Source organism: Uloborus diversus, chromosome 2 (assembly GCF_026930045.1).
Source record: "Uloborus diversus isolate 005 chromosome 2, Udiv.v.3.1, whole genome shotgun sequence".
Classification (NCBI taxonomy): Eukaryota; Metazoa; Arthropoda; class Arachnida; order Araneae; family Uloboridae; genus Uloborus; species Uloborus diversus.
In genome coordinates, this window is record NC_072732.1 from 53,028,901 (window position 1) to 53,043,883 (window position 14,983).

Sequence of the window (14,983 nt, forward strand, 5' to 3'; positions counted from 1 at the left end):
AAAGTTATTATTATTGCCAATCCATCTGTCTTATTAACTCCTGCGAGTGCTGGGAGCAATTTTCCAACCCAGTGTAACACTAGTTATTTCCAATCGTTTAAGTTAAATTTTTATTGAATTTAAGCTTGTCTTTACATTTGTTTTCGGAGGCTTTGTAGAGAAGTTTTATTTATGATCAGGTCTTCAGTATCACGTCCAAGTGCTTCTACCAGTATATAAATTCTATTTCTAATAGTGATTTTACATCTATCAAAACTTTCATATCGACGAGGAGTAAAAAACTGCAATGTAATTTGTGTTTCTGTGCGAGTCGTAATGTCAGAATTCTTAAGTGTCGCTGCTTCTGGGTCAGTTTCTGGTACTTGCTAATTGCTTATCAATGACAGAAGAAGAGCTGTCACTGTCGTCAAAACCTTCACTGCTTGGGTTGCTTGAAGCTATGCCACATGCTGTTGCGACTAATTATCGTTCCGTTCGTTTCTTTCGAGTAACGTCCATTGTTTTTTCTTAAATGTTTGTTCTTTCTTCCTTTTGTGTTTGGGGTCAACACCACCCATGGAGTCTGGTCGTTCTTTTTGGAGCTGAAGAATTTCTTGTCCTCTTCATTTTTGATATTTTCCAAAACATCTGCATGAGTAATGTCGAAGAGAGCTTCCATAATTTACTCAAAGGAATACCTTCTCGCTTTTTCTTTGTCTGAAGTTTTAGAAAAAAAAATTCTGCAAATGTTTTCATCGGTCGTGGAGTTTTACTAATTTGTTAATGTGCAGTGATCCGTTCTTCTAGTAGGAATTCATGCTTTTTGCCGGAAAAACATAAACATTTAGAATCACTAATGTTGCACTTTCTTTTTTTTTTCTCTTTTTTTTCCTTTTGTCACATTTACAACTTTTAGATTGTAAAAAAAAGACGCTAAAGCTTGCCTGTTCGATGTTAATCTAATCGTATGAATAAAAATAGGATTTACTAAAAATATAAATAATACATTATCTATCATCATCCAAACGGGGAACATGAAGTGATTTTTCATATTCACTTTACGAAAGCAAATGTCATGTTATGGAAAATACTAATATTGATAATTCTCAAATTTAATCATATTTCTAATTAGTGGTAAAATCACTCATAAACTTATGTGTACCAACAAAAATAACTCGACTAAAAACAGACTGAGAAACTTTCATAAGATTGTTGTTGAAATAATTGCAGAGGCAAAAATTGCGTGAATGGTGTCTTAGTCAAAAAGCTTTGATGCTCCAAAAGACCCCAGAGTAAATAGCGGGAAAGGCGTAGAAAGTAGCAGAAAAAGCATTTTGAGTACAACAACAGCTGTAACAAAAAACATAACACCGTTAAAAATGCAAATTTGCTAGATGTTGTTTTTTTTTTTAACTTGGGGGGGGGGAAGCTGAAAAATCTATTTTTCGGAGAAAATTCGATAATTTCATACTTGTTGCGGGAACCCTTAGAGTTTTCCGAGTGAGCTAATATTTTGCACAAATCATTTTTTTTTTTAGTCTATTGAAACAAAATAGGGGGGGGAGCTAACTTTTTACAAAATTGAAAAATAAGGGCCACCCTAATGCTTACATTCTTATATTTAAAAACATATCCGGAGAAATTTTATTCGTTGTTTTAATAGAGTATCATAATCTTTTGATATGATGCTAGTTTTTAACCCCCGACACACAAAGGAAGAGGGCTATAAGTTTGACGTGTATGTGTATGTCATGTCTGTGTGTGGCACTTTAGCGCCTAAACGAATGGACCGATTTTGAAAAAAATAAGCTGATGTGTGCATCACATGACTTCCTTTTACTCCAATTTAATGTCATTTTCTCATTATAGGCAGTTTCGATGTGATTCAATAGTTTACTTTCTAAATGTCACCAACAGTGGCCAAATTAAAACCAGATTTTTTTAAAAAAATCGCCAAATTTGTCGCTAAGTTCGCGACAAAACTTGGCGACCAAAACACTGGCGATATATCGCCAAGTGTTTCCTCCAAATTATAACATCACTTGAATTTACATCGAAGTTAACAATAATCCCCCCCAAAAAATCGCAAAAGACCCCTTCAGAAACACCGAATGCAACCAAAAGGGAGATGCACAACTAGACCAAACTAGGAGTCTACGTACAAAATTTCAACTTTCTAGGACATTCCGTTCTCGAGTTATGCGACATACATACGTACATACAGACGTCACGAGAAAACTCTTTGTAATTAACTCGAGAATCGTCAAAATGGTTATTTCGCGGGTCTTTACGTTCTTATATACTTATCCACGAGTGGTTGAGTCGAAAAAAAAAACTCAACATTCATTCGAGGGTGAGAAAAATGGAAATTAAGCTCGATTTTTGAGTGAAAATATTTTCGCGAATACAATAATTCCTTTTTTGTGAAAGGAAGTAAATAGTTTGTTCGAAATGAGAACTGATCGAGAGTGTTCTTACCTAGGTTGCATCTTTGAACGACATTAATTAACGAAGATATTAATTAAAAACTTCTAAAAGGTTTTTCATGATTTTTGCATTGAAAATATAGTTAAAAATTTTAAAAATTTAATACCAAAATAAGAATTTTTTTCCGCGTCTGATAGAATGGGTTTGGAACTTCCATGTTTCATAGAATTCGAATTATAACGTTTTTTTAAAGCAGATTTTAATAACGGCTAAGCCTTTATTCACGCGACTGTTAGCCGAATTCATTGTTAGCCGAAATTAAAAGCAATGATTTAAAATTTTTATCTGTTGCCAGTTTCTATTTAATAGCAAATAAAATACTTGGGATTTAAAAAAATTTAATTTTATCGTTGCTTGTTTAATTATAGTAATAGTGAGTAAGGTATTTACATTTTGTGCTGCGTGCATACTTACAAAAAATAATTTTAAAAAATGGCTACCAAAAGTGCAAATGTGGCTACCATTCAGAATTCCTAGTCTAGAGCTTTAACCTGATAATTGTATATTTTTGTCCCTATGAATGCGGATATACAGTAAACTCCCAATTATCCCCGGAACAGGGTGGCACGGTAACCGCGGATAAGCGAAAACCGCGGATAATCCGAATAATAATTTTAAAAAACGATATAACTCGAGTCCCGACTTACGCGAGGGATACTTTCCAAGACCCCTCGCGTAAGTCGAAATTTCGCGTTGTGGAAAAAGGTTTGTGTAAAAACTTTTATAAACATACCCAATTATTTTAGACACTTGTAAACACCACCTCAAAGTGTTAAAAACCATTTCTTAACTATACAAAACTGTTTCTTACACACAAAAAAAAATGAATTTTTATTTGTATTTTAAATTTAAAAAAAAACGTTTATTTTATTCAACATAAAATACTGCTACGATGCACAAAATCAAATATCAGTAGGAAAGAAAAACATAAATAAACCAGTACGGTATATAGTAAGAAAAACAAATGCACTATAGTTGTACTGTACAGTAGATCCAGTAATTATTTTTGTAGCTTAAAAAAGTTAGGATGATGATGATTTATGCTGCGTGATCTCAAATTTTGTAATATTTCCTGGTTTTTTTCATTCACAATACAAGAGCAACTTCATTTTCATAATTTTTGCATTTTGCTTAGGTAGAACTCGGTGAACTTTGACGGATTTCCTTTTCTTAAATGTTAATTGTACGTATGGAAGATTCACTCATACCTAGTTGTCGTGCTACCTATGACGCACTTTTTAGTTGAGTTTCAGATTTTCGAGAAGCTTTAGCTTTTCTTTAATTGTCAGAAACTTTCTCTCTTTCTTTCAATATTCACAAACTTTAGATGAGACAGCGCTGTTAGGTGTCATTATATTTCATCAACTTTCGCATTTAGAACGAAAAAAAAAATGGAAAATGTGGAGTACAGAGAGTTATTTGTGTAAGCGGTGTGGGAATTCCCACTCTCAGTAATGCAAAAGGGATGAAGGTCCATTAACGAAAAAAAAGTGTTTAGTAACAAATAACAAAACCGATACTTACGCACCACTATTCCCTTTCGAAAAGTTTCGGTTGAGGGCGAGAAATTTGCGTTCAAACTAAAATTCTTTACTGGGGGAAAAATCGCGTTATAGCCATTTCGCGTAAGTCGGATCGCGTTGTAGCGGCAGTCGACTGTAATGGCTAAGAAATATGAATAACACTCACACATACATTTAAATTATAGCTAAAAACGATAACATTGAATTGTAAAATACATATGTAGAAGCTAAAACCGACAATAACAGAATCATAAGTTTAAAAAAAAACATTTAATGACCATAATGTTAGAACATACCTTAAATTTTGACAAAAAATTCGGTTAGTTGTAAAAATTCGGTTAGTATAAGTCATCACCATTCAAAAAACAATGTGAACGAATAATCCGACCGCCGATAATCGGTAGTTTACTGTACGTAGTCAGAAAAAGGCTAACTTGGCAACATTTTGAAGACTACGAAGTGCCTGATTACATCATTTCTTACGCAGTCTGGTTAGCCTCTCACCATCTATAGTAAAGGGTGTTTTTTAGAGGTATATAATTTTAAGTTGGCAACACTGTTTGATATGTGTGCCATTTTGTTAGCTTTCACTTGTTTTGTGTTCAGTTCGGTTTGCCATTTCATCATGAATAGACAACAAGGTGGTGCAACATGCCACACAGCGCGTGTCACAATTGATTTATTGAAAGAGACGCTCGGTGAACGAATAATTTCCCGTAATGGACCCGTGAATTGGCCTGCAAGATCATGCGATTTAACACCGCTAGACTACTTTTTGTGGGGCTATGTGGAGTCTCTGGTCTGCACCGATAAGCCACAGACGATTGACTCCTTGGAAGAGAACATTCGCCACCTTATTACTGACATACGGTCGCTATTGTTGCAAAAAGTGAGAAAATTTGACTTTCCAATTGGACTTTCTCCGAGCCAGCCGAGGTGGCCATATGCCAGAAATCATATTTAAATGAAAATGGCAAAGAATCATCTTTCGAATAAAGCAACATTCATGACAATTAACAACATTTAACTGTGTTTTATTTGAACCTAAAGTTATCTACTTATAAAAAAAAAACACCCTTTAAATGGCATTGTAAAATGCATTAGTTGCTTATGTCTTCACTTAGGATGGCATCGGCAGTGTGATATTATTCCATATACATCAGATGTAGATTTTGGTGCGTGGGCAGATGAAGTGGATGACGTAGACGAATTGCTTAAAATGTTCTCGAGCGACAATAAGCCCTACAAGATTAGAGAGCGTTATGGAATTGTAAGTACCATAAACAAATATATTCAGAGTATTTGCCAAATTGCTGCAGTTTTCACAAATAGGTATTAGGGTAACGGCACCAGTAACAGACAAGGGTCCAGTAACAGACGGTCTTAAGTTTAAATTTTAATAATAAGAATTTTAGGTGGGTAAAACTTATGTTGCTGTAGCTCATGAAAACAGTGAAACCATCTATTGTTATCAGATATTGTTATATTGTTTTTATGAGCCAGTTGGTTTTTACAAGGCAGTGGTGGAAGGTTATGAACAACTACCAAGAGATCAGAGGATGTTTCATGTTCATTTAAATTTAATAAGGCTTAGTTCGAAAACTAAAGAATTTTCGCAAGTTTAGAAGAGAAAAAGGGAATTTCGTCCAATACTCATCCTTTCCTCATCCCACCTATTACTAGGTATCATCAGACCTTTATTCCAAATTAAGCAAATAAAAATAGAATTAACTAATTCAGAGGATCGAGAAGCAGCTAAACGTTAGATGAAATGTTGTTGCATGAGAGAAAAATCGTTTAAAAAGTCTAAATACATCGAAAGGCACAAAAAATCGAGTTAATCTGAGACTGATGTCTTACGCATGTCTGTTACTGGTGCCATTACCCTACTGCTTTTACAGCTGATAGTGATATTCTTAAAATTTTACATTTTCGTTTTTATAGAATAATTTTCGGAAAAACATGGCCGCATCGAAATTCATTGACATTCAGTAACTTCGGGAAAGGAAGATTTCCCAAAAATAGCTTTTTTATGCCTCAAATTTCGTTTGTGCGTTTTAATTAACATTTAAAGTTTTTTTTAACCTTTTCACGTTGATTACATTTAAAAACATCGAAATTAATGAATCACTGGTATCTAACGAAAAACCTTTTCGATGCTAACAGAATTTGTTTGACTCATTTACTAAAATGTTTGTAGTTATGTACCTGGGAGGTAAAGGGTAGTATACATTTTTCCAAATTGCGATCTAAATGCTATTTTAATCAACTTTTTGTACTCTCTTCAGAAGCATAAAGCACTATGAGTAATTCCTAATAGTAAACAAGACATGCAATGGCAAACATTGCTACCGTCTGGCTCTGATTTAAAAAAAATGTTTAACCTTGGGCAAACGCATTTATGCTTTAATTAAAGTAAGAAATTCTTAGTTTGACACATCGCCAATAATTCTTATTGGTAACGCAAAACGAATTTCCTCAACCCTATTTTAACAAACGGATTCGTTTAAACTTCTGTTTATCGGAAGTCTACTTATCAGTGATACTCTGCAACTCCAAGCTATGCTAGTTTTGAGGTAAGAGGACTTTTAAGACCTCTTTCCTCAAACATATTTTCTAGAAAGTTTCGTCTTTGTAGCACAGGACGTTTTACCTGCCAGGTGCAGAACAAATTTTTCTAATGGTGAAATGGATATCCTTTGAATACAAGCTTTTTCAAAAAGTATTCAGAAAAAATATAGTTAGATTTTCGGAATCTGAAAAAAATAATAATGATAGTAATATTGATAGGTAAATTTATTTGATACAAAAAGGACAGTTATGAGTTGAAAATTGTAAACAATATCGCGTTAACCAGTGTCTGCATTTTTTTAATGATTGTCGTCTGTTAAGTTATGATAAACTTTTTTTTCATTTTTAGCCTGAGAGAGGTTTGGAATTCAACCTCAACTGCCATGGTCTAAGAGTCGATGTTTTCTTCCTGTATCCAGAAAGTAATGGGACCTGGTACGCAGGTCACAGACCTAGTAAAGGCTATTATTTCAAGTAACTATGTTTCCATTATTTAACTGAAATAACCAAAATTATTTACAGCTTTTAAAAGTGTTTTTAATCATTTATTTTTTTTTTCAATCAACTTTTATCAAAAAATTCTAAGTAATATTATATAATTATAACTGAAGGGTTTTTTTCATTGAAGGATTTGGTAAGTTTATTGAACAGTTTCAGAACGTTATTGAAGATTCGAACAGGAAAATTTCTATAATGTACGAGGGTTGTAATTTAAGTAATAATAGCATAGGTATAAATCATTTTTTAATGAACTTACAAGTACAATTGCATTGCATATCTTCTATTTAATCTCCCGGAAAAAGTAAAGTGATAATTTTAGTGAATAACATGCTTAAATAGGATTCAGTCACGGAGCCCCTACTTAAACCTCATGTACCATTTTTTTTTTTTTTTCACTGATATGGGGCACTTGCAAGTCTGAATGGAACTCTGCGGATCTATGTGAACCATTTTGGGAATCACTAGTTTAAATGCTATACCTTGCTCTATGAATGTGCTTTTGATTTTGTTAGCATTTATATAGTAGTTTCCAAATCATTCCTTTTGTATTGTTTAATGGAATCTTATCCTTTATGATAAAAAATTCATAACTTCCTGAAATGAAAACAAACCAAAGAACTTCAATTCTAAAGCTTGATCATGGGGAGATGGTGGATGACCTTGAAGCTGAAGCATTATTTGTTCATATGTAATGGGAGAATCAGCCAGAAAGCGCCGAGTAGTCAATATAAGAGACGCGTTCTCGCTAATCCTATGTATTACAAAATAATACTCAACAACCAATTACAAATGATACAAATAATGTTTCTGCTTCAAGGTCAACCGCACTTTCTCTTTCTCCGTGGTCAAGCTTTAACTAGCTGTTAACACAATTTCTGATCTCACAAAAAAAAAATCCTTTTTTTCCAGATATCATCACCCGAGCTTCACGCTATGCTCTTGCGATTTGTTAGGTGAAAAGGTAACAGTTCCTTGCGAAACAGAAAAATGTATTTCTGCTGAATATGGTCCAGAGTGGATGAAGCCAGTCTCAAGCTGGAATTATGAATCTTCCATCAAGAACAGAGGCCCTAACATATATTGGCCAAAAGAACTAGAAGGAAAAACCTACACTGGCTACTAACTACTGTGATATTAGACTGTTGTTGAAGTGATACGAGACTTTCAAAACAAGACAGAACTTTCGGAATTTATTTTGAAACGAAGAAAAATGTATAACCTGCGAATAAAGATTTATCTTTGTAAAACCTGACGTGCTATGTAAGTTTTAGGTTCTGTTAAAGAGTTTTATCGCCGATTTGTAGCTGCTCTATAGAAGAATCAAACAGGAAATTTCGATATATTTCTATGCAGCATATTCAAACTTTTACATGCATGGTTAAAGCCGGAAAATATTTATCTTATTTAAAATCCTATATAACAAAACGTTTAATAAGATGAAGAATAATTTTGTTTAAAAGCATTTTTTTAATTCATTTTTTAGTTCCTATTCGAAGGTTATCACTTTATCCCATTTTTATCTGCTCTCAGCGTATATAGGCTGTTAAAATTAAATTTCTTCTGTAGCTCAAAAATATTCAGACCATGATCAAAGCATCAGTAGTTGCTAAAACAACAGTTTACTATCGTACCTAAGAAATTTAACTGTTACTGCTTCATATGACATTAGATTTAGATTCTTAGGGCTTAGTTTGACGTAGTTTTATGACTTTTTCCCCCACTTTTAACAAACACAGTCGTTTCAACGCATATGTGCAATTTCACGGGTGATAACCTGTCGAACTGCCTGACATTTTCGAAGCAAAACGATACGTAATTTGTAACGTATACTTATATGTTGTGCGAACTATCTTTTCCCCTGAATATTATATTTTTAAACTGAATTTAATGGCATGATTGAATTCCCGAAATACATTTTGAACGATTTTTAAAAAAATTGTTAAAAACATGGAAATTGACTGGCATACTTGTTTTCAAAATGCCAGTCAGTTACCATGTTTTCAATAAATGTTTAAAAATCATCCAAAATGTATTTCGGAATTCAATTGTGAACCATTAAATTCAGTGTAAAAAAAAATTGGAGATAACCAGTACAAATGGTAGGTGAAAAGGCCCGACGAGAGGCCACATCAGCCTAATCGAAAACTAGAAGGACCCGGCGACACTGACGCAGAAAAAAAGGAAAGAAAAAGGGGGAGACACAAACTCTAAATAAGAGAAAACGTAAAGATTCAGTAAAATTTATTCTTTTCATATTTACTGTTGTGGCACTTCAAATAGAGTCAATTGTTTCCTAATGAGGATTATTGATTCCCCCCCCCCCTTTTTTTTTCTTTTTCCCCCTTTTTCTTTTTATTTTTTTGGGGGGGAGGGGCAGGAAGGGGTCCGGCGACGTAACTGACAAGGAGCCCGCCTCGGTACTCTGCGGCCCTGAGGTGAACCTTTTCTATGTCTTGGGGCAAGAGATAGTACTAGTAAACCTGGTAACTGGTTAACTGCTGTACAGCATGTTTTTGAAAAACTTTTTAATGAAAACCTACCTAATACCGCAACTTTAAACGCGTTTTACTCGAAACTTGAAAATGTCAACTTCCATCCCTTTGCTTATCACTGCCTCAAATTGCAACGGTTTTTACTTTTCATTCCACGAATTAAATGCCAGGTTGAAAACTTAATTAAAAGGGAAATTTTCAGACTATTATTATTTTTAAAACGCAAAACACAGACATATTAAAAGTTTTGATTGAAAAAATAGCAACGTAATGCGTGACTTAGTGAAAATTAATATTCCAAGTGTAATATCTAATAAGCAAAAATTTTCTTTGGTGACGTGCGGTTGATACACAGGTTAATGTATTGCAGCTGCGCTGATAATAAAATAAAACCCAGCACTCCGAATCTTGATATTAAATGAAAACATTGAGAAAAATGAAACAATCAAAACTCTTTTTTAACATATATGTTTGACAGTAATTGAATCTTCTTGTTATTTTTCCTTTTTTTTTTTTTTCTTTCTTTGACTTTAGTTTGATAGTCTTTAAGGTTTTCTTTTATTTACGTTTTTTTGAACTATTATTTTATTCGTAAGATATTTATTTTAAGAGTAAATACATTTCTAACGTTGAATTCCTGTTAATATTTTGCTGCCACAATAATAGTTTTCGTAAACATTCTATACGCATATAATTCGAAGAAAATAAACGCTAGTTAACTGTTCATATTCTTCATCAAAAAAAGTGCTTTTATTTCCGTGGTACAAAACGCCAGGGGCGGAAAATAGGGGGGTCAAGAGGGGGCGGTTGCACCCCCAGATCTTTTGAGCAGAATGATAGACAATATGTGAATTTAATTTATTTAAGTCGGAAATCCATGTTCATTAAAAAAAAGTCTCGCTGGTTCTCAGTAGCTATTTGATAAAACTCGACACATTCCTTGACTAGAAAAAGTGTTTTTCGTTATTGGGATGATGACTTAGAAATTCATGAAATATTTTCCGGCCTTTTCTGAACATAAAAAATTGATAGAGAATCATTGTTAATTTTAACTAAAGAAGACATTTCTTCAAATAGGCTAAATATTTCATACTTGTGTGCCCAGTGTAACGATGGTATGTCCAATATGAGAGGCCCGTGCAAAGTGGTGTTGCTGCATGATTTTCAGAAGAAAATTCTCTGATATTTTACAATCACTTTTACGCTCATTTTTTAAGTGTATATTTATTTAATGAGTGTTCATCGCTTTCTTCTGCTAGAAACACGTTTCAGCTGCTCAATGCATTATATGTTTTCATAGAACCTAATTAAAAATGCATGTGATTATTGAATTTAAAAAAAACATATCAACAAATACCTTTTTTGGGGCCCTATGCAATCTCGGAGTGACACAATTTGGTCTTCAAAAGTTAAAACCATAAATACATTTCTCTATAACTTCAAAGCAGCGATTTGACGACTGGAAGAATTATTGCAAAACAGTTATTTCATTGGTGAAAAAGCTCATGCCCTTTAGTATGTTTGACCTCGTTTGAGTTTTTATTCAATTTTTTTGTACTGAGGAAAGTTTTTGAAAAATACTTTACTCTATTAAAACATCTTCAATCCGTTACCAATTTTCGGACTATTCAAGTCACAGTTCAATCTAACAATTAATCTGTGCACCATACTACCATACTTCAATCGACAATTGAAACTGAAAATAAGATTTTACATATAGATATATATTTCAACCAAGCGTGAAACTTTTCAAAAAAATTCTTCCTCAGAGGCAATTTTAAAAAGGTGAAAAAAAAAAAATCCACATGATGATGTCAAGTCAAACATTGATTTTTTAATATTTTGTATGAAGTAATAGATTCAGTTTCGAATGAAATTAACACAAGATTTGATGATAATTATTTTTCTGTATGGTTGGCTCTATATTATCTGGATTGGATTTTGAAGACGAAAAAAAAAATGTTTAATTATGAGTATTCAATTTTTAGCATAAGGCAAGAAAAATTACAAGCACTATACCGACAGACCGGTTATCACATCCAGAGACTGCAGTTTGGTCCTTGTTATGGACTCATCATTCTGGAATAGTGAATAACAGAGCTGGGGAGGCAGCTGACATCTCCTTGAAGCTGAGAGCGCCGATGAGACTAGATTATTCAATGATGAAAAATTAAGCCCCTTACAATTTTTGAAGTTGCCTGGGTGGTTTTGAAGAGCTAGATGTAAAAAATGTTTTCATAAATAACTTTGTTACTTCAATTATTTTTTAACTATTCCTATCAGCTCAGCCAGTGGAGAAAGATTTTTTTTTTATCTCTCAGGAGGTTAGAGTATTTTCGAAGCATAATGGGCAAAAAATTCAAGCGAAGTCATATATGCTAAAAGGCATGAGCTTTTTCACCATCTTTTCTATTTAGCTGTACTGGCAAAACAGCACGACACTGGGCACTGATTAGTAACACGATTCCCTGTTCTTCCGAATTTCAAAAATCATACATTAAAACTTTTCCAAAAGGTATAAAAACTTTAGTATCGAGATGTTTTGTATGATAACTTATTAGAAAGTTAATCAAAATTTTTAATTTTTATTCATATTAAACCGATTTTATGACTACTTCCTGTTAGCTAATTTTGCGTTTGGGACCGCACTGTGGTAATACCTATTTAAGAAACTCGACCCCCCAAATGAAATGCTGAAATGCCGCCCCTGCAAAACGCTACTCCAAATTTAAGGCATAAGATCTTCTGTTACTAAATGAGCCACTTAATTCATATTATGTTGTTGTTATTACTTATCCTAACCGGTCTAGCAAATAAGCTAGAACACCGCTATTAGTTCAAAAACCTTTAAAAATTATGAAGTATTAGGAAGAAGAATTAGACTTCTAATTCCTCCTTCGCACGATGTGATTACTTGATTCAACATTTAGAATAAAAGTTGGAATATAGCCCCTAAAATGGCAGCGTCGTAATGGTGTGATTAGGATCTGCATATCCTTCACAATGCTGCCAGGTTAGGTTTGACCCAACTATAATTGACTCTCAACAAGGTGTGAAGTGTGAAGGCTCAGTCTTTAAACGTTGGCTTCATGTGAAAGGGTTCAGACGATCCTTTCACGTTTGCTCCTTCCAGACAGCAAGCTCTGCTCTGTATCGAAATGGGAACATAGGGCGCCTGGAATATTGAGCACCCAGGTTTTGGGCAGTGTTCAACATTTTCGGTGCCTATAAACTATTGTATTTCTACAAACGCAACAAGTGAGTGGCTCACGTCGAACTGGGCATGAGACTCATTCAATCAATCTAACAATCGAATTACACCATCAACCATCGACCCTATGCTGTGCTGCATGGTAGCTCTATCGAATTGTTGTCAAATTGTAGTATTTAGTCAAAGTTAATTGTTTTCTATGTGTGCTAAATGTTAGTAATAAACGTGTTTCTTGTGCTACCTCGGAATTATCTAATCGATACTCGGAACTCGGACACTTACGTCACAACAAAACTGTGCGTCCAATCGACGGCGCCCAAATTTCCCACCGCCCAATGTTCCAGGCGCCCAATATGTTCGGCGCCAAATCTTCCTAGACCGGCTCTGTATAACCATCGAGAAGAGATAAAATGGAAGAAGTGAAGACTTTCTTTCGTGAACCAAAGACCCCAAGTCATGCGATAGAATTTAAAGCAAAGCATTGGAAGAAATCGGGTTTCTTTCGCTAGTCTCACGCAAAACATGTCAACCATTCGCCATTATTGAGTCACGTGACTTGGAGGCTCGGCCTCAGCTTTTGCTCTGACAATGATTGGGCTTGATCCCTCCATTTACTAATTCTTGCTTTAAGTGCATAACCAACATACTTTTACCAACATTTGGTAAATAACGAAACTCTCCTGTTTATCCAGCAAATGCGCCCTAGACAAACAAGTAAAGCCTTGGTTTCCTAGGAGCGAACACGCCAATCGTCGGCGTCGCTTTTCGCCGAGGGGAAAATTTGATTCTTCTGCGCATGCGCACCCGAGCTAAATTGACGTCGTAAATGGCCACGCCGGAATCTAATTGAATTTGGTTTTAGCGTCACGCCGAGGAGTGACGTCGAAAAACAGCGATTCGTTCCTAGGAAACCAGCGCTTAAGGGGCTGTTCACAATTGAGTTCAATGAAATATTTTCTATTTGATTACTGGATATATTTTTCTTTTGAATGAATAAAACAAAAATTAATGAATATATGAATAAATAAATGAAATAATGAATAAACAAAGAAATTAATTATTCAATAAATGTGTTTAAATAAATTAGGGAATTATGAATGAATGTATATGAAATCTATGTCGAATTCGTTTCGTTAAATTGTTAAAAGGTCAAGTGTTTTATTTTAATAAATCCCAATTATCAAGGTTTCAAAGAGGAATTTTTCAGTATTCTCAACTAAAAAATTGCCCATCCAGGTATGACGGGTCAAAATTGCTTCTACATTTGAACGAAGACATTGCCTGTTTGGTGATATTTTGATATTGGTTGAAGGTGGATTAACCCTAAACTCCAGAAGATAACGAACATTGTTGACCAATTTTTCGTTTCTTCAATCCGCTGAAATGAGTCTTACCAGTAAAACAGTTATCGGATCCAGTTCAGCCTTTTCAAAATAAAGCATTTCACTTCATGTCAAACATTTTAAAAAAATATTATCAAATCATCATGCCGTGGAGCGAGTTTCATTGTTGGTGACGTCAGGAGCGTTACTCCATCATTTGCTATTATATTTATGAGGATGTTTGTCACAGTATCTATGTTCCCATTAAGAAAAATGAAAAACAAATTAATGAAACTTTAATGAAAGATTGCACTGAAAAAAAAAACTTTTCCGAGCAGAAAAAATGCAGTCATTTTAAAAATAATCAGTTTGTTCAAAAATAAGCAAGCCTACTTTCACGTATTCAAACATCGGTTGTCAAACATCTCTATCTTTAACCGGAGGCTCCTGATTATATTTGTACGCCAGTTGGCAAGACAACACACACAAACGTCTTAATGTTGCAAAATGCATTTTTATTTATTCAACTAGCGGTACCCGCACAGCTTTGCCAGTAATAGAAAAATTAAAAGGTCTTTTGGTTCGCCTGTATATTTACAAATAATGTATGGTGAATTTTCTCGCCAGTTGGCTTGTACCCATCTTACAGTTCCACATTATGATAATTTCGTATCTCGCCAATTGGCTTGTGTCAATGTTGCGGTTCCACGTTATGATAATTTCGTAAACTATTCGTCCATCTTATGATTTTTTTTTTTAAAATTGGAATAGAAAAAGAACCACATCGAATTTTCGAAAAATCTCTTTAAGGTGCACACCCCCATGCTACATACGAACTTTGTGCCAAATTTCATGAAAATCGGCCGAACGGTCTAGGCGCTATGCGCGTCACAGACA

General features: G+C 34.2%; 1 protein-coding gene across 4 annotated transcripts in view; it reads left to right on the plus strand.

Moving 5' to 3' along the window:
• Positions 1–8,310, plus strand: part of LOC129217035 (ribitol-5-phosphate transferase FKTN-like) — a 97,073-nt gene extending 88,763 nt beyond the window's left edge. For all 4 annotated transcript variants that reach the window (XM_054851270.1, XM_054851269.1, XM_054851271.1 and 1 more), the window contains 3 exons: positions 5,114–5,259; positions 6,910–7,034; positions 7,971–8,310. In XM_054851270.1, coding sequence (XP_054707245.1) covers positions 5,114–5,259; positions 6,910–7,034; positions 7,971–8,184 — 485 coding nt within the window. In that variant the 3' untranslated portion in view covers positions 8,185–8,310. The remainder of the gene's footprint in view (positions 1–5,113; positions 5,260–6,909; positions 7,035–7,970) is intronic.
• The last annotated feature ends 6,673 nt before the right edge of the window (positions 8,311–14,983 follow it).